This window comes from Vanessa atalanta, chromosome 20, assembly GCF_905147765.1.
Source record: "Vanessa atalanta chromosome 20, ilVanAtal1.2, whole genome shotgun sequence".
Taxonomy (NCBI): domain Eukaryota; kingdom Metazoa; phylum Arthropoda; class Insecta; order Lepidoptera; family Nymphalidae; genus Vanessa; species Vanessa atalanta.
Window position 1 is genome coordinate 9519575 of NC_061890.1, and position 22287 is coordinate 9541861.

The window sequence follows — 22287 nt, forward strand, 5'->3', positions numbered from 1 at the left end:
AAACCCTACGCATTTATGCGTGCTACTCTATCCTTAATTGGTAAAAAAATGTTTTATTACAATATAATTAGTGATGCATAAATAGATTACATCCAAATAGAAATAATAAAATTTGTTGTGAAAGTCGTAATGTGTATTAAGGCCATAATAATGACAATTAAATGCGCTTGCGCAAATGTTACTTACGACACTTGTACCGTTGACATAACAGAATTCCCATGCATTTCTACTTTTTAACGAATTCGCATTATTCGAATTAAATCGATGTTGGGAAAAATATTAGTAGGAAATTATGTAAATCGAACATTTGCGAGATTTTATCGCTAAGTAAGTCTATTGTAGTTTTTTTTTGGTTAATCACACGCGACCCGGTAGTGACTTTCCCTTTCTTCGATTTCTCGTTCTATTGTTTTACTTATGTATCGATTTTTTATGTCAATTCGCAATGTTTTAGTATATACGTCGAACAGCGATACTAAATTTCTGATTACAATGATGTAAAAACTGTTGCAATTGATTATTACAAACTTCGTCGAATTATTGACTATATATTTTTTTTTTCAAAGTCAAAACATTTAGTCAATTTAAAAGCGCTATCTGCTTAATAATGAGAGTCATAAGTCTACTACCGGTTCCGAAAAAAACACCTCGGATCTGAAAACCTACGAAAGAAACTCGACGGGGTTTTTTATTTTTATTCTACACTATATATTGACTCTTAAAAATTGACAAGTTTGATCTCAAATCGATTGGTTCATTTTCGAGACACGATCTTATTGATGCGAAAAATTGAATGGATGCATAATTGTTACTCAATCACACCAGAACGGTTGAACGGATATGAATGAAATTTGGCACAAAGATTATCTATGTCTGGAGCTACAGGTGAAATTGCGGCCAGAGACTAGTATGTAAGTAGTTCTTACTATAAGATTCTTGAGTGTCAGGTTTCCTTTTCCATATCATTTATCGTTGCTGCAATATTTAATGATTACTATATACTGTAGTAAGTACTAACAATAAGTTTATTTTATTGCCAACGCGCTTTGACAAACAACCTTTACTCAAACGTATCTACGTTTGAGTAAAGGCAACTAATTATTACAGAAGTATGAACTCATTTTAAAAAGTTCTTTCTTTAATGATACGTTATGTTCTTGCTGTCGGTACACGGTGTTTTGATCTGAATTATAAACGCGAGAACGTTTTCAATCTCGGAAGTAGATCTATCTTCAAATAAATAATTTGTGTCTTCAATCTGAAATCTTCAGATTTGGAGGCATGATATCTCGTAGTTACCGAAAACCGTTTGCACGTTTGTTCCTCAATCATGGTCGAACCACTGGACGGATTCTTATGAGACTAGATATGTGTTGTAAATTAGAACAGGATGCTCGATTTTTTAATTATTATTAATAGTTACTGGGTAAACGTCCATGTATTTGGCGCCATTAATGTTCTTCCAAATACGAAATTTCCTATCACGAAACTGCAATACTGCAAGAAAGATCATTAACTTATATATATTAAAATGATGTATTAAAGTCTCGGGAGCGTGCTACATCTTCTATCAAAAGTTTTATGTTTATAGGTTTAGGCGGTTTTTCAGTTCAGAATTACAAAAAAAAACGTCTCGTTATTTCTTTGTGTGGATTATTATTAATGAGAAAAAAGCGACATATTTGTCGACGCGACGTCGACTCGTGAACGCATAATCACGTCATCTCGTTGCGAAATAAAGGGGAAACCTAGAATCTAATGACTTGTCAGTTGAATATCTTATTCATACCCGAATAGGGCTGTCAACACATTACTAAATTGATCTTGAAATTGAAATTGAAAATTTTCTTACTAATTATATTTTTTTTAAGTCACGGTTAATTAAGGTTCAAATTAATCAATATTTATTTGATAAATACTTTCAGATACACTTTTCTATTTTATAATACAATGTGACAACCCTATTCCCGCTCTTAGTGTGTAATGTCGAAACACAACAATGGGCAGTTTTTACGGAAACCATTGCTTAAGTATTCGTGTGACCTTTGAGCTGTGGTCCAAGGCATAGAATTAGCGATTTATCGTACTATTATGCAAATACTTTAGATAGTTGGTAGGGTCGGGTCTTTTCTTTGTATGGTCTTCGCCCAAAGTTTTGCCTTGTTAGGAGTATAAACTGCTTCTTACGCTTCTTATGTTATGTCTTTGTTTTTTATTTACTGATTTCATTGACACGGTATTACGATACTGATGTTTGAAGATACAAAGTCTCAAAATGTTTGTATATTTTAATCAAGTTACTGTTAACGGGAAGATAATTATATATTTGGCTGTATAGCGTCTGCCATTGCATAATGTGTACATTTAAATAAATAAATTAAAGAAACAATGTATTTATACTTTATTTGGCATTTCTACGTGCTAAATATGTTCGGAGTATTTAAAGTATATAATTTACACAATTAATATAACGTATTATGTTTATTTTAAATTGAAATTTTAGTATAGTTACATTACTGTTCCGCGTCACTATTTTTTCTTCTCTATTTCTTTTGTTTTTCCTGTTCCTCATTCGAATTATTTTAAAATGTATGTAATGTTTGTTATATGACAGTAGTTCTGAGTTAATAAGTCTCAAATTTACTGCAACATACTCGTAGTTTATTGCTATAGTATTACATTAAAACATTAAATAAATCCAAAAAAAAAGTATGCGTCTCAGGTTGCGCGAGAGAAGTGTTAATTTAAAAATAACGTCTGTCCGTAATATGGCTGTGGGTTAGAGTGAGAGAGGATGAGCCTGCCTACCGCTGCGGCCGTAGGCTTAAGAGAAAGGGAAGCCAGACAGACTGGCGCCGTAACGCGTTACGTAACGTAACGGCTTACCCACCCATAAAAAGGATCACTAGCAAAAATTTATTTTAATATGTGAACAGCGAAAATGTTCGTATCGATAGTAAAAGCTTAGATTGTTTATACAATTAGTTAGAGTGTCGCACTAAAAAAGAATTAGAACAAACGAGCCAACTTTATCATGTTGGTGTGCATGACATGCGTGACACTCGCCAAACGTCATACTACTTTACTAGTGTGCGTGTAAAATTTACTTCGAAGCAATCTCAACTTTGAAAGTCTATGAAGATATAAATAAATTATCAAAGAATTAAACGATATAAAATTAATGAAATCTTATGCTTACATATGATATCAAAAGTAAGTTATTTTAAATTATATATTGATATCATTAGTGTAATAAATATTTCTTAACGCTCGTCACTTATGACGTTTTGAATGGCTAGAAGATGGTAATCGCGTTTAACCTTAATTTTAGGTACAATTAAGAACATTACAATGAATTTGGGACGCGAAATCTCATCTCAACGAAAGTATATAGTAACACAATGCATCGTAAACTATGTACAAAATGTTTAAACTGTTTTAATATTATCAAGGTTCACAGGACGGAAGTCTGACCGTATTTTGGTATTCTTTTAATATAATTACACCGGTTTTCATGAGTACGCCACTCCGAGGTCCCGGGTTCGATTCCCGGCCGAGTCGATGTAGAAAATGTTCATTAGCTTTCTATATTGTCTTGGGTCTGGGTGTTTGTGGTACCGTCGTTACTTCTGATTTTCCATAACACAAGTGCTTTAGCTACTTACATTAGGATCAGAGTAATGTGTGTGATGTTGTCCAATATATGTGTAATTTATGTAGGCACACTATAGGTAGGCATAATACATCACTTAATGGTACGTCAATACCGCTCGTTGTATTGTAAGAAATATAACACTACGAACACTTTGAGCTAAGATGTGCCTTGTGCCTGTACCATTTTACCACCTAATTCGCCTTTCAAACCGAAATACAAAAATACTAAGTATTACTGTAGTGTGATGGAATAAGCTATCCAATTATTATATGCACTTAAGCCCTTATGTAAATAACTCTTATGTATACTACTACTTATTATACATTACTATGCTTTTTAAATAAACATATTTTTCCAAAAATGGAACTTTAGAGACATATTTATCAATTAATATTATAAATACGAAAGTAAATTTGTCTGTAAGTCTGTAATATCCGTCTGTTGCTTTATCACGTCCGAACCATTGAACCTAAATGGAAGGATAGGCTACTTTTACGCCTAACGTCTGACGACTAACCCGTAAGACGCGAGCGAAGTAGTTGGCGTTGATATCTGGTTTATCATATAATAAATATAATACAAATAAATATTCGCGTGTCAAATCATTGATTATGTCATGGCGTGCATCACGGACGCTGGAAAGGTTACATTAACATGTTAAAATCATTGGCAACATCGACTACAACGCAGAACACTAAACACGAGAAATGGAATCAAGGGAAAATTCAAAATAAATGAATAATTATTCTCAATTTTCGGTAGCAATGTTGCTATTTTAATGCTTTAATTAAAATTTTATGATTATTTGTTTGTGGATCAAATAAATACGTTTTTTTTTTATTTGCGTCGCAAAGATCATCTGGTAGAGATGGTTGCAGTTATAGAGCCGTTTTTAACAGGAGTGTACTCTGTCCTATGTCCTCTGCCCTATGTCCTGTGGGATGTTGTTCTGTTTGGTAATAAACTTAATTAATAAAATAACTCCTCAACGAATGGTTTCAAAAAAATAAACATATCTAATGTTCTAGTAAGATACATCAAATCGTTATTTATGAAGGTTATTTAAACGGAAAATATTAATGATATGCCACTTCTAATATAGTCTTTTGTCTATGGTTCGTGAGATTTAATACATAATGATATCATTGAAACCGGTTAGGAAGACCTAAAGCTTTACAGGTAAAGGCTATTAACAAGTGTTGTTATTAACTTCTAAAAATAAAATTTAAATTAATTTTATTCAAGTAGGTTCTTCCAAGCACTTCTGAATGGTCATTACATGATCCAATTAAAAGGTTCCTCGTTTCGTTTCGTAATGTACTTGATGATACTAACGAGAAGAACCGCCAAGATACTCATTAGGCTTCCGAACAGTTAAATTACACACGTTTGTTAATGAAATACAATTAAAATGTTATATATCTTGTATGAAAATCAACGAAAATTAATTCCACGCTTTTTTCATCATCCTCATAATCTTCATCTTATGACAAGTGATAAAATCAAAATCAAAATCTCCTTTATTCAAGTACTCTTTTATAACTTTTGCATCATTTCATAGAATTTTATAAAACATCAAGCTACCACTGGTTCGGAATGTAGATTCTACTGAAAAGAACCGGCAAGAAACTCAGATACTTACTGTTTTCTTAACATAAGATTTAAATTTATGAACTCGCAAAACTAAAAGCATCTGCAGGATTTTATTATAAACGCGAACACCTTGTATATAAACGCTTTACGTGCCTAGACATGGGAGTCACTATTAACTCTAGTAGAAGTTAAGTTGAGTTCGATGCTATTGAAATAAAATAAAAAAGAACGATTCGTTGCTACACTAAGACAATTATATGTATGTAAATCTAGTATAATGCCACTATGGTGTTACCCTCATAAGAATTATCATTAACAATTTAAAATATATGCTAATTTAGCTTAACCGCATGTCAGTGCAGTGCATATCAAAGCAAGTGAAAGCGGAGCTCATATAAGTAGCCGAATTAATATGCTGTTCGCGTACACGCACGGCCCGCACTAATATCGTGTACAATTATATATATGTAATTATTACAATTTGTTATAATATTTACAATTAAAGTTTTTGTTTTTATATATTATAAACAGGTTAAATTTGTTCACAATTTTTTAATCACAGGAACTAATGATCAAAGTCTAAAAAGAATGACTGGTCGAAAGTACATTATTCCTGAGTGCTATGCTATGCTATGGATATTTTATATATATGTTATATTATTTATTAATAAATTGCTCTCGTGTGAAGCCAGGGACAGTCGTAGTATAATTTTTTTTTTTTTTTTTTTAATAAATGCATTGAAATTAAATATAAATATAATTAATTGCACTGTCCATTCGTCCCTGTATCTATATTAGGCAATCGTAGTCTACCTGGAGTCTTGCGCACGCAGCGCTATGCGCTTGCGCATCCTAATCGACTCTTGATTCGTTCGTGATGAGCCTTCGTGACTCATCTATGTTATTAATACATAGAGTTAGATATTTGTGTTTAAATTATATTATGCTCATTGTAAATCTTGCGCTACGATTTTTTTGTTAAATTGTATGATATACTGATACTGAATGAAATGATTCAAATCAGAAAGTAAATATAAATATCGATGCAATTAATATTATATTCGATTGATGAAACTTTCTTTTTATTTTAAATAATACTAATAATATACTAATAACCAATTATAATCTCACTGTAAGGCAAAACTCACCTCACCTCTCAGCTCAGACCTGATTTTACCATGCTGTTTCAATGCGGGTTGGCGGATAGATATGCGGCAGAATTTCTTTCGATCCATAAAGGTTAGCTCGCGATATATTCGGTTCTTGCTCGGATTGTAACCCCGCAATCTTTAGCCGAGATACAAGACTGACTGTGGGTCTCGTTACTTCGGAATTTATAATAATAATTGTTAAGAAAAAAAAAAATTAACCTATGACTTGTAAAATAGTCGTTATGAATTTAACGAGGTTTCGACCATAGAGTCATTATATTCAGAGAATCCCCGTTAATATCAACAAAATTTGTAAAATACAAAGTATCACCTCAATCTGATGACACGAAACTCATTAAATACAAACAAAAACAATATACGGGTTGTAGAATTAATCCACACATCCAAACTACGCACGCACACAGTCTCAAATTGACTAATATTGAAGTAAATTATGTACCAAGAACGGACGACTGTCGATAACATTCAGTGATTGTCTCCATTAAATCTGTCCTTAAAGTTTTCCTTTCACATTATTAAGCGGATATCAAAATCATTTGCGTATTACAAATAATACGGTAGTCACATACGTTAAGATAACGGAAACTGTAAATGGAAGTACTACAATACTTCCATTGACGAACTAAAAAAAACAAACAATCGTGAACTAGGCGAATGTATTTGGAAAAACATCCCGCTGAGTTTCTTTCGCCGGTTCTTCTCAGGTCCGAGGTGTTAATTTCCGAACCGGTGGTAACGATCGTAAGCAAGTGTAACATTACTGTATTAAATAAATATTTTTGTATTTGACTGTGACTTGACACGTAAAAAAAATTAATAAAGATTTACATCAAAGTTCTAAGTGGTGTCATACTATATTTAATACTCGTTTCTTTAAAATAACTATATTACATAGTTACACATAACTAAATTACATTCCCTACGATAATCTTATTTTTTTTTAAAGTTAGTTATTTCTTTTGGCTCGTTATGAATGAAAAAAAATGATGAGAGTGAATTTTAATGATGCGCGCGCGCACTGGCCGAATTCTACAAGTCGCTCGAAATAGACAACTTCACCTTATCTTATTTTAAAATGTTTATTTTATTACGAATTTAAATTGTGAACATAATAATTGTTAAAAAAGAAGCAATTACATATATTATAATAATAATAACTATTATTTTATTAATAAGTACATTATTTTTATTATAATTAATTTAGATATATTTTTAATAACGCTGAAGAAATAGAACTTCTCGCGTGCGTAATTAAGACACACATTGCTTTCCATAATTAAAAGTGGACTGGCCAATGAGCCATCTGGTGGTAAGTGGTTACCACTACCCATTGATATTGGCAATAATTAACCATTAACTAACCATTTCTTGTACTGCCAATACACCACCAACTTGGGAACTAAGAACTTATTGTAAATGTACATTGTGCCTGAAATTACACCCCTTTCAAACTCGAATACAACGATACTAAATAGTGCTGTTTACCGGTAGCATAATTGACGTATCCAGACAAAGCCCTACCAAGTAATTTAACTCGGAATAAACAACAATTGAGAAATGTTTTATCTGAATCATAAAAAAGGGAGAACAGTAAAGGAAGAGAAGAGAAAACGGCTAATCGGATAATCCGTCCGCTGATAGACGTCAGTTACCTAGGTACTATATAGTTTTGTCTATTCTAAAATACATAAGCATAACATACATAAGCATTCCGTAAATGTCCCACTGCTGGGATAAAGGCCTCCTCTCCCTTTGAGGAGAAGGTTTGGAGCATATTCCACCACGCTGCTCCAATGCGGGTTGGCGGAATACACATGTGGCTGAATTTCGTTGAAATTAGACACATGCAGGTTTCCTCACGATGTTTTCCTTCACCGCCGAGCACGAGATGAATTATAAACACAAATTAAGCACATGAAATTTCAGTGGTGCCTGCCTGGGTTTGAACCCGAAATCATCGGTTATGATGCACGCGTTCTAACCACTGGGTCATCTCGGCTCTCCTATATATATACTAAAATAATAAATTGTAATTCATAAAAAAATTAAACCGACTTCTATATTTTCTTACTAGTAATTAATTTTGATGAAACTTACACTGTTCCCTAAGTTGAAGTGTACCTAAATTAAATTAAAAATGATCATCTCGATATGACTTTTAGTTTTCGAGAAATTTGTGGACAAACATACACACACAAAATTAAGAACACGTGCTTGGAAGCCTAAATGGATCATCGTACTCAAATATAATTCAATTTTAACAATGTTACATACATACATGTCGAACTGATAACCTCTTTTTTTAAGTCGATTAAAAATAGTATAATAATTATACTAACATAAGAATACTTTGCGCATGTTGTCTTCACTTGTATAATAATATTTAATTATGTTCTTTTAATTTATTATTCGTGCCGCGACGATATGCTACTATAAAATATAATATACCAATAAATATAATTTTTGGACCTTTAGAAGATACTGCTGATTACATCTAGCCATAACTCCGCCCGTTGAACAATATAGCTACATTTTTTTAGTCCTTAGTAAATTTTCTACATTAGATTGTGGTCTAAAATAAAGTATACGTACATACTTATGGTGCATAAAGATTCGGAACTTAATATGCAATACTGCAATAGTGACAACGTTTACCGGCGGATGTGTGTAAAAATGTATTGGAAGTTAGATCGGTTTCTCACGGTGTAATTTCATAACTGTGTATATTTCTCGTACCCACTGAATGAACACTTAGGTGCTTGTTACTGGCTTCAAAAACCATCTCTATACACACACACACTCACACACAAAACACCACACATGTAAAACGTGACATTATCATGTTTTATTACGAAGATTTCGAGTTTGTTTCTAGTAAATTGATGAAATTTGTTGGGATTTGAATACTGGATGAACAAGTGCATGCGTAACATCTTCGATCTCGTTGCGGATAACGCGTTACCATTGAATCATCTTAACTAATATTATAAATGCGAGAGTAACTCTATCTGTAATTGCTTCACGTTTAAACCGCTGAACTGAATTAGATGAAATATGGTGTGTTGATGGTTTGAGTTCCGGAGAACGTCATAGGCTACTTTTGTTTTTTACTAGAGGTAGTATAAGAAGGGTGAAGGCTTGTGTGCTATAAATTTAATTTAAAAGTTCAGTGACCAAAGGGTACGAAGTGTTACTTAATTGATTTCCTGAAATATTATAATTTAAATACTGTGAACAAAATATTTTTCTACTTAAAATAGATAACGATCTGCCCATTCACAATTCAAAATTACAGAGTTCAAAATTAGCTCTTGTAGCAAAGTACTCCGTCCCCTGTGACAAAATACTTAAAACAAAGGAATTGCGCGTTACATCGGAAGCAGAGGTTGCCATTGTTCAATTAGAAGAATTGTGAAAACGGCCCACTTATCAGCGATGACTTTATGGTTCAAGTGTTCACATGCCATGGTCTACATGATCTCCTATCTGGGCCATCATACCACGTGTATTCATAGCTTTTCTTCCTATACAAATAAAGGTCAGAACACCTTAATATCCAAACACTACCGACCCTGTTACCACAATGATTTCTAATGTCATGTCACAAACTTTCTTTATCAGCGGATCTTGAAAGCGATAAGAGTTGAACAATGAAATTGTTGTTCGCAATTTGTCAGACAGGAAATTCAATTTTTTACTCAAATGTGATGCTTAGATCGCGCATTTGATTCGCGGTTATTTTTTACTTCCATTGGATACAGTTAATGCAGTCATTATGCTATCTGTTACAGTAAGATGTGATGTTATTAATTTTAATAAAATTTTCATTTTGTGAATTTATTACGAACGCAACAAAAAAATATATGATTTTTTTTTTTAATTTGTTGCATTTATAAATCTAAACATTGTTTATCTTTACTCCTTCAGCCATTGAAATAAACTAAAATACATAAACTCATTTTCTATTCTTACGATATATGTGATATGGATTTGACCATAAAGTAAGTTTATCAATAAGTAAGTGTAATGCTTCTATATTGAATAAAGCAATTTGATTTGATAATAACGTCCCTATTGTAATAAAAAACACACCAAGTTTATGTTTAAAAAATATCTCTCTTGTCAAAATAATATAGAAACGATAGGTATTATATTCGTTTTAACTTATTTTGAAATTTCAGTTGCATGTTAAGCATTTTTTATTTATACGACACGGTCGCTTATGACATTTTCTTATTTAAACACCTGCAATTTATGTAATGAATAAAAATTGGAATTCTGTGCTTTAATTGTATCAATATAAAGGCTATTCTTCTTTGAAGATATTGAATATATTTACTGACGCACGGCCCAATTGTTGCTCTATAAGTCAATAAACTACAGTTTACTTTGTCCCGGCACAATTTGCACAGTTGCACAAGTTTTAATGAAAGAACAATATACTGAGACAAGAGTCTTGTAATTGCGTTCGATATATTATTGTTATCGTTTAAAACATTACAATTTATAACTGTAATATAACTTTTTCTTCATCTCTATGTTTTTCTATATCTATGTATATATTATATAAATCTGTGTTAAAATATAAATATCTCCTGAAACGATAAACTAAAATAATATCAACGTTTCACATAATTCGGATTAGTAGTTTTTGCGTGAAACAAATTCCCCCAATTCTACGTACATACAAATTGACAATTTATCGATATCAAGTCGTGACGTATTGTTGTCTCTGTTAGGACTAAGCTGAGGTTTTTTTTTTGAGGAATAGTCGAAGTTATATCGGAATATAATCGATTCATTCATTCATTCAGACAGATTCAGGGGCGGGAGGGAGCTCAAGAGAAAATTACTGTTACGCCCGCCCCCAGACAATAGCGCTGTAAGAAATATTAACCATTCCTTACATCGGAAATAAGATGTTATGTCCCTTGTGCCTGTGGTTACACTGACTCATTCAACCTTCAAACCGGAACACAACAGTACTGAGTACTGCTGTTTATTTATTTATTTAATCGATACACCACAGTATTTGAAATATGGCACTTAAAACAAGAATACGATAAAATAACAGATACAATTTCAAACACTTAATACAGCAATAAAACTGTTTAGCGGTAGAATATCTGATGAGTGGGTGGCACCTACCCAGACGGGCTTGCACAAGGCCCTACCACCAAGCTTCACCAAATTTGATTTACTTAGCCGTGAAAGAACAACAGGCAGACAGAATTACTGTCACAATTATAATATTAGTATATATTTTTCTTCGTGTATCTGTATTAAAATAATGTAACGGTTATTATAAATCGTATTTAAATCATTTATTTTTATCTCTAGGCGTTGGAGCAAGAGAAACACCTCCTCCGACGCCGACTGGACACCGAGCAGGGGGAATACGAAGCCAGGCTGCTGGAATTACAGAATGACATTAAGGAGCTCACTGCTAAGATCGGCACCAGGGACACTTCAGTTAAACAGGTAACTAATATTGATTTTATTAATAGTAATATTTTATTTTTTAGTAAATATATTTAACGAGTCAAACGAAAAGCCTTCTTGACCCCTGTCGATTTGCTGTACCATGGGTTTTTTTTATGATATATGTGGGCAAACGAGTAAAATGGGCGACCTGATGGTAAGTGGTCATTTATAAATATTAACCATTCCTTACATCACCAATGCACCACCAACCTTGGCAACTAAGATACTATGACCCCTTTGCCAGTAATTACACTGTCTTACTCACCATTGAAACCGAAACACAACAATACTGAGTACCTACTGCTGTTTGACTGTAAAATATCTGATGAGTGGGTGGTACCAACCTAGACGGGCTTACACAAAGCCCTACCACCAAGTAAAGATTATGAAAGTAATAGAATAGATACCTATGTTTATAGTTTCTTGACGGTAACATCTCAAGAACTAAATAAATTATAATTACTTTTAATGATAGAATGCTTCTAGCAATTATTATCTACCTATTTTACATATAAATTCGTTTTCCTTATTGCGACTTTTTTTATACTTTATGCATTTATGTAAAGTTTATTACTAATAATTCATGTAATATTATAAATACAACATGGGACTGCATGGATGTTTGTTATGAACATTATAACGGCTGATCGAATGTGAATTAATTTCGTATACAGATTGATTATAAAAAACAAACCTAATATTTGGCGAAGTTGAGGGCGGAAATTATTGTTTTTAAGTATAGATTCAATGTATAAAGGTTATACATATCAAAACTATTGTATTACCGACTGACCATTTAACAATATTCTGGTTAAATATTACAGAATGTTTCCGGTTTTTTTAATTATTCGCGGAATATTTTAATGTCTCGTATTTTTCCGGAATTTCGGTATATTGTGAGATCTGAAATAAATAAAACCTGATTGTATTTGGTCACCCTTGCAAATATTAGCCATTCCTTAAATCGTCCATGCGCCACTAACCCCGGGAACTGTCCCTTGTTCTTGTAATAACACTGAGTCACTCAACCTGTAAGCCAAAACACCACCAGATAGTAAGTATTGCTGTTTGGCGGTAGAATATATGATGAATAGCTTCCTACCCAGATAGGCTCACACAGAGTGATTTCATGTCTTTGCCTCTAGCCTGCGCTCTTGTAAAGCAGATCAACCATATTTGTAACTTCACTAACCTTAACACTCACATAATATTCAGAAATATATACATAAAATCACTTTAATATCCTTTTTCATGCAATTAAAACTGGTGACTTATTAAACGCAAAACCAGTTTCTTTCGCGTTATAGTTATCCTACTATATAAATGTAAAAGTAAATCTGTTTTTATTAAAAAAACATTTTCACATCTTAACTGCTCAAAAATTTAAGACGTTTTCAGCGGTACAGAACAGGGCTTAAAGTTCTTAATACCTGCCCCCCTCCCACTCACAAAACTAGTAAGTATTGTATACGTGTCTGTTATTTGAGGAGTTAGACTGATGAGCCATAACAGTTGACATGTATGGTTACGTAAAATTCTGTCTAAATTTCAGCTCGATGTAATCGTTTTAAATGCGGTTGCAATAGTTGACCTGTCCATGTGAAAATATTGAAAACTTTTTGAAAGGAATCGATTTTATATGTAAATTTTATTAAGAAACATAAGTTTGGCACAACTTGTAATCATTAAATTAACGATCTTAATCTACATCGGCCATTACATCGAGGTTAAATTGCCAATAATTCTGGTAATATTATCTTATGACCTAATGTGATCGACGTTGACTGCCTTAATAGTTAGATCTCAAGGCTGTGGGCAAACACCCCACACAGGGCCATTAGCGCCTGAACTCTTACCGGTTTCGTCGGATTTACCTTCCAAAAATTGTGAGTCAGATTAAAAACTAAAATTTTGTTTGCGCACATACGTATGCCCTATATTTAATCGGTGGTATGGCTTTGTGCAAGCCCGTCTGCGTAAGTACTACCCACACCTAACTACAATACTTAGTATATTCGTGTTCGATTTGGAGGGTGTTTGAGCCAGTATAACTGGCACTCAAACTCAAACTCCTTTATTCGATATGGAAGTGTTACACTTACTTATTGATAATCAAATTAAATACTAAACTACTATAATCGGAAAAGAATATATCCTGACCTGAGAAGAACCGGCGAAAGAAACTCAGGAACGTAACATATCAGCTCGAAAGATTGGTGGCGTATTGGCGATGTAAGGAGTGCTTAATATTTCTTACAGCGCCAAAGTCTTTATGCAGTGGTGACCATCAGGTGGATCATTGTCCCGTGCACCTACTAATATTATAAATAATAATTCAATAAGAATCATTTACATTAACTGAATAAAAATGACATGACCTTATTGCATTGTTGAGTTTATCATTTATTTGGTAGTTTAGTTTAACATTGGACGGTGCTCTGCGAAGTAAGTCAAGGTCCATGCACGGTATTGTCAACTCTTGTGATATCTATTTCATTGTTAAAAATGAATGAACTGCATTCATTGCATAAAACATTTAATTAGTAAAAGAACGAGTTTATATACATAAATTTATCGTTGGTGTTGACCGTTGAAGAGTTCCTTCGTCTGAATTCAATGTTGAGTGTCTGTAATGGTTGCTTGACAAAGGCCTCCTCTCCCCTTAAGGAAAATATTTGGAGCTAATTTCATCACGCTGCTAAAATGGGTATTGGTGGATGAATTGCCATCGAAACCGAATAAACATAAAAAAATTAACTCCGTAGGATAATTAACATTAGCAGCCTGTAAATGTCCCACTGCTGGGATAAAGGCCTCCTCTCCCTTTGAGGAGAAGGTTTGGAGCATATTCTACCACGCTGCTCCAATGCGGGTTGGCGGAATACACATGTGGCAGAATTTCGTTGAAATTAGACACATGCAGGTTTCCTCACGATATTTTCCTTCAACGCCGAGCACGAGATGAATTATAAACACAAATTAAGCACATGAAATTTCAGTGGTGCCTGCCTGGGTTTGAACCCGAAATCATCGGTTAAGATGCACGCGTTCTAGCCACTGGGCCATCTCGGCTCTAAGTAGGATAATAAGTAATTCTAATACAATTTGTAAGATTTGTCCTAAACAAACTGACAAACGAACACTGCAATAAAAGCTTTTAACTATTATTTAGGTGTGGTTACGTTAAACGCGGATAAATACGCGCCAATTGGCTCGTCATAATGTACAAGCCGCGTAGTTGCGTATAACGTCTATCGATTATTTAATTTGCAGTAGTTATTTAAATAGACTCGTCAGTCGTCACGTTCTGTGCCACCTTTAGTCTTTCTTTTAGACAGCCGTTTACCCCGAAACCTTACTACTTAAAGACATTTTTCGCCGCTTTAATCCGCTCTACATTGATCCGGATTAGCCTAATCGTTTTATCAGTTAAGCTTGTTTTTGAAAGTACTTCAACAATTGTGGATTATTCAGAATTGGAAATGTATACTGTATCCAAGGGTTTCATTTGGATATTGGAACGAAGTTCTTTAACGCGGCTTACAGTGGAGCGCACTGGCAGAAATCGTCACGTTAGGTAAAACGGGTTATGCCCCCTCCACGTGACTTCCCCCCTCATTCTCTTTATTATACACGATTTTATATAACTTTATTTAAACGTATTTTTTTGTTATTGTTTTGTTTATTTTTTTTTTGTGTTTTAATTCACACGAGATTTTTAATAACAATTTTATCTGTTGTCATGTAATTATTCTCAAACGTTGTAAATTTATTCCATTGTTTAATACACAATAAATAGCGAAAGTAACTTCCTTCCAACTGAGTGTCCCACGAACAATTATTGAAACTATATAAGGAATGGAAATATATATTCCAAGTTATTATATTTTTATTAGCATTTTTTAAGCTTTCTTAAAATGTGTTTTTTCTTTTTTACACCATAGTATATTATGTAAAACAGCACTGAAGGAACCTTCGGCTTATTTTTGCAGGATATCTATTCAAATATTTTTAATGACTTTTTTTATGTAATAGATTCGCGCAAATTGCGATGCGGGTTGCATCGCAATTAGTACATCGGACGAGGCATTCCGTTAAACGGACCTGTGACACTTTTCTCCACAATTACAGAGCACAGGGTATATTTATCAGTAACGCCCAATCGAGCAAGGTCAATGACGTAAATTCACCTCTTCATTATTATCACATAACGATTGCTGTTAGAGGGTAGAAGACATAGTAACGATCCAGACGCAAATTAAACGCAATAAAATATTCCACTAATAAAAAACTTGAACATAATGGCATATTAGGGTAGGGCGTAAAGTAAACGTTAATAATAAAACATCGGTTGTCTTGACGTCAGCGCTACAACAAACAGTTATTCCATGTAATTTACAGGAGCTACTTCAATACAAGTGAAAACGTCAAGGTCGTTCACGCCTACATGGACTAATTACCACCGCTTTTATGAACCGACGACGAAATAAATTTTAATTTTATTAGATAACGTAACAATGTTAATTGTTAATAATGAAATGCTATTAAAGCAAACTTAATAATATAATAATAATGTATTATAATTCAAGTAGCAGCGACTCAACTAACGTTATACAATATGTTAACTCAGGCTTATGTTAACTCAGGCTTATGTTAACTCATTTTCGTATATCATGTTAGACAATAAAATGTATATTACGCATGGAAATCAACGCACTCTAACTCTACGTTTTTTATAATTAATCTATTCTTGTTTTGTTTTTAATCTTTATATATTAATAATGTGTTTTGAAATGCGATTAAAATTAATTATACAATACACAAAGTGTTTGCTTTCTATTAATATGCTTTCCTACTAAACTTATAGTGAGTGATAAAGTCAAATCGATAAAAAAATAAAACAGAGTGACCTTGACACCCAAATCAACAGCCATAGCTTAGTACACCACAAGTTACAATACGCGCAACTTATGTACAACAACGCTTAGTTTGTAGAAAAGAGGGTAGTGTCATTTTAGTATGGGCTGACACCTTAAACAGGGGATACAAATAATAAATATAACTAAATAAATATTGGGCAACATCACATAAATTAAGCTGATCCCAATGTAAGTAGTTAAAGCACTTGTGTTATGGAAAATCAGAAGTAACGACGGTATCACAAACACTCAGACCTCAACAATGATACGCCTGACCGTATATCGCGCTGCTTCCCGCCAAAAGTGAATGAATTTAAAAGACGTCTGACAGCTTGACGCATGACGTTCGGAAAGTCACACTAATTCTCCTTATAATATATTAATCGATAACTTTATGTAGTGCATAATATAACAGAACTTGTACATTTTCGATTGGTCATAAATGTACGTATTCGTTCGTATATTGGTAATTGCCGTAATGTCTAACTGTATTCATTAACTTGGTCGATAGATTGTGCGTATTAAAATTATTGCGTACCGTGACCACCTTGTCGTCTTCCTGTCGCAACCACGACCACACACTGCTACCTTAGCTAACAACATCCCAGTAATTACTATTGTCGACCATTTCGCTTGATAAGCGTTAAGCGGAAACCCTAAGCAATTACTTGTTTTTATGTAGGAAGACAAGGAAATGGCCACGGTCGACGATGAGACCGGTTCGGAATATTAAAAAAAATATATATTCAAAAAAAGAATAGAACTTACGCTATTCTTATTAAAGAACTGAATTACAGATAACATTGCAATACAGATAAAATACTCCTCAAAGTTATATATATATATAAAGCAATTACGTGAAATGATATGCTTCCGGTTTCGTCTCTAACTCTTACTCCATTCAAGCTATCCGATTATGGAACAAAGGAATCCGTAAATTAATCGAAATCCATCGAATCTAGGGCAAAGGTATTGGATTATATTATTTATCCTAATATTATAAATGCGAAAGTAACTGTCTGTCTGTTACGCTGTCACGTCTAAACCTATGCACCGAATTTGATGATATCAAGGAAGCACGGAAGAAAGAAAGTATTAGGAAGAAAGTAACAGTAATTACTTGTTCCTTTTTTCATACCTTAAACTTACGACCTTGCCTGGAAGAGATCGCTATAGCGATAAGGACGCCTTTGCACGCTTTAAACCTTTATTCTGTACTATGATGTTGTACTATATCTAATATGTTTTAATATAATAAATAGGGAAGATTTATTTGTTTGTTATATAAACACAAGAATTCTTAGTCCAAACTGGAAATTGATTTCCATGCGGACGAAGCTGCTAGATCTATCAATGTTAATTCCCATTCGTTAAACGCTTATCATTTTGAAACTGCCAGTAATAGTTTTAAATAAGATCTAGGTATAAAGATACTTAGTTGGTCACAGTCTCCAAAAACAAATGTAATCGTTGTATATGAAAAGTGCTTTGTAATGGTTCGCACGGGTAATATAATCGGTCATTGGTCATCTCATAGGGTGCATTCAACTCCTGCTGTTCGTTAGTTTAAACTTTGCTAATCAATATAATTTTATCCTTTTATTTATCTACTATTATTTTTTAATCTGTATTGGAGCGGGTTAGTGGAGTGATCCTTCTACGTGACAGGATTAAGCGCCTAATATCTAGTTTTGACATTATGACTGTCTGAGTTACTATACTATAAAGTATTATTTAACCAATTATTTGAAATATTTAATCTAAGTATAATATTACCGCGGGTCATTTTATTTTACATTTAAAATAAAATATTTTTCGTCTATTTACGACTAAATTTAATTTTGAAAAATTACTGTCATCGAACTCCTTACATTATTTAAGTTAAAGAAAAAATGTATATGAATTTCAAATAGTTTTTTTTTTTAATAAAGACTAAATAACAGATAGGTTGTTTAAGAGATTTTTTTACACAACTGATTTAATCTATTAGTGGTAGGGCTTTATTCCAGCCCGTCTGGGTAGGTACCACCCACTCATCAGATATTCTACCGCTAAACAACAGTACTCAGTATTGTTGTGTTCCGGTTTAAAGGGTGAGTGAGCCAGTATAACTACAGGCACAAGGGCCATAACACCTTAGTTCCTAAAGTTGGTGGCAAATTGGCAATGAAAGGAATGGTTAATATTTCTTACATCGCCATTGTCTGTGGGCAGTGGTGGCCACTTACCATCAAGTGGCTCAAATGCTCGTCCGCCAACCGATGCCATCAAAAAAAATGTATACAAATTAACAATTTTGTTGCCTTTAAAAATAATAATAATTATTATTATAGTATATTTTAAACTTTTATTGATCAATAAGGAACATCAGCTACCACTAAATATGCTTTATGATTTCAACATCCTCCATTGTCAATAATACGACCTTCGGATTTTCGTTAAAAATAAAATTTCGCAAATATCACCGACGACAAATTGAACTCGACCGTCACGCTAAGGACTGTCGTTCAATTAGTTCCAAGAACCAAATATCTAGCCAAGTGTTGGTTTTAACTTTTTTTAATAAGACAAATGGTAATGAATTTTAAATTAAGATCCATCGAACGGAATTTAGATATAAATACTTTTTTTGTGGCAACCTCGTTTACGTTACCATCATTCGGTCTTTAGCCGAAAAACAGCAATACATTTAATGATGTAATTGATTTGATAGATGAGAAAACCAGCGTAAGAAATTGTTTATTAGAAAAGAGATTTGAGAAAAAGATTGACTTCTAAGTTTCTTGCTCATCTTCTTGGTAGAGTCAATAATACGAACCAGTGGTAGCTCCACATTCCATTTAATTCTACTGATACTTGATCTTATTTGAAAATATATTTTTTAGTATATGTAATTGTAAAATATTATATTAATTAAAGAAAAATTCCGCTGAGTTTCTTTCGCCATCTCAGGTTCGTTTCGTTTTCTGCGAAGACCGATTTTTTATTTCTGAACCTGTTTTTTGACCATCAATTAGCAAGAGTATTCTATATTGAATAAATATTTTTGACTTTGACTTAAAGACGAAGTCCATTTGTCGTTTGCCTTTGCAAAAATAATTAATTAAAAAAAAAAAAACTAAATTTATATTTACTGGAACCACCAATTCTAGTAATAAAATTTAAATGTAAAAACAATTCAACGTATGCTTTCTAAATAACATATCATTTTGCAACGACATTAATGATATAATCTTCTATAAACGTCTTGTTTAAATTCACTGAACACAAACGTTGAAAGTTGATCGTGATAATAAAATTTCCAATTACGAAAACAATTTTTTAATAATGGAAACACAAAGACTATTTCAATATCGATTTATTTTAATGTTTCCAATTAATTACTGCGATAAAATCTCCTCGTTCACAAATCATTTCAATACGCTTAATTAGTTTAGCTAATCAATAGAAACGAAACAGAGCTAATAACAGACTCAAAGCGGGGGCAATTCTCAATTCAAATGGAAAATAGGTAGGCAGACTAGCAAATAGGCCACTTATAGACATTGTAAGTGTAAGAAATATCGTCCGCCCTTACGACGTCAATGCGCCACAAACCTTGGGAATTAGCATATTATGCCCTTCGTAGAGCATAATATCTATGAGTTTTATTTTTGACAACAACTAGCAAATGAACCTAAATGAATAAGTATGATCATTTAAGATATATCACCAATGCACCACCAATATTGGGAGCCAAGATGTTATGTCCCTTGTACCTGCAGTTACATTGGCTCGTGTACTTTTCAAACAAGTAAACAACAATACTGAGTATTTCTGCTTAGTGATAGGATACATGATGAGTGTATGGTACACAGAAGGCTTTGCAAAAATTCCTACAACCAAAACTGTTTTCTATAATAATTTTTGCGTTAGGTTCAGTTATAAGATGATTCAATTATAATTTTATTGCCTTTTAGTTGGCGGATACATTCAGGCCAGTTTTAAAGTCTATTTTAACTCGAATGTTTAGCATTTTTTCTGTGAGAAGTTTTGGAATTTCTTAAGAATTCAGAAAATAAGAAAAGTTTACACAACATTTTAATTAGAGAGCTCTACTAATTAACTGGTTTTAGGTAGAAATTATTTACATTCTCATCTTCCATTTGACATGAAGTAATATAAATTTAAAGCGGAACTACTTATATAATAATAGGATATACTAAAACTTCAAGACGCACTGCGCCATCTGGCATAAGTTTTATGCACTAATAGTTTTTAAAATAAGATATTGCAAAAAAATCTCCTAATACTATAGATTGGATATCCTGTATTAAAAAAAAATAAAAACCAAATCAATTTTATTCAAGAAACCTTTACAATGCTGTTTTTTTACAATAATCCATCATAGGACATTTGTGATGGAACCCGAGCCTAAATCAAAGCGTTTTTTTCTAAAAAGTTTAGTATTTGTATTAAATATGATAATGAACCCGTGAGTCATATATAATATATATGTATACAGAGAAGCTCAACGGTATATATTCTGACTTGAGGCATTTTTGTTTAGAACAAAGAAAAATAAACTTTTTTCACCAGCACCTGTTGACAACTTAGAAGTTGCCATTTACAGTGTTGCATAATACACAATAAAAATAAACTTATTTTTATTTGAATGTCGTTATATGCAAATCGTATTTGCATGCTTCGTGTGCAATATTTAATTGCATGTATGCCTGTAACAAACGTATTTATTTCGTACTTTTTATCCAACAGAGGAAGGCATATTTGCTTATATGGAGCGATGCAAATTCGGATATTTGCTAATAGCGAAAGTCTATTTGTGTAATCATGATTATGTCCTGATCCTTTTTGGCCACGAATATTTTTAAAGTGGGCTAGCTGTTCATTTTTAAAGTGATATTTTCATATGGGAGGGTAAACCGCTTCGTTACGTAACGCGTTACGGTGCCAGTCTGTCTGGCTTCCCTTTATCTTATACATTCTTAGTAACAATTCTTGAATATGTACATTAGAATTATGTATACATAAACAAAATTAAAATATATTTTATAATCAATAAAATATTTTTATTAATAAAAAAAACATTTTATATATAATATATATATAAATAAGGAATAACCTAAGCTATTCTTAAGTTAAACAATTTCAATATTAAATAGTTCGACTTAGATTAGTTATCACTTCTGTCGGCCGGCTGTATTTTATTTTATTTAGGTTGGTGTTAGACATTGGCGTTGTGTTGATTATTAACAATACATAATCGCCCATGCGTCACCAACCTTAAGAACTAAGATGTTATGTTATTTTCCTTCATATACATCCTCTAAGTACAATTAACTTAAATTATAATAGCACCGATATTGACTTTTTGTTATTGACTAAAATAATACAAACTTTTAGTAAATCTTGTATATTGTCATAAACTCCAAATGTGTGTGCTAGTTTGTAATTCAGTTTTAAG

General features: G+C 32.8%; 1 protein-coding gene across 1 annotated transcript in view; it reads left to right on the plus strand.

Moving 5' to 3' along the window:
- Window positions 1-22287, plus strand: part of LOC125071803 (bicaudal D-related protein homolog) — a 97938-nt gene that overhangs the window by 52154 nt on the left and 23497 nt on the right. The window contains exon 2 of the mRNA XM_047682190.1: window positions 11761-11901. Within this exon, the coding sequence (XP_047538146.1) occupies window positions 11761-11901 (141 nt within the window). The remainder of the gene's footprint in view (window positions 1-11760; window positions 11902-22287) is intronic.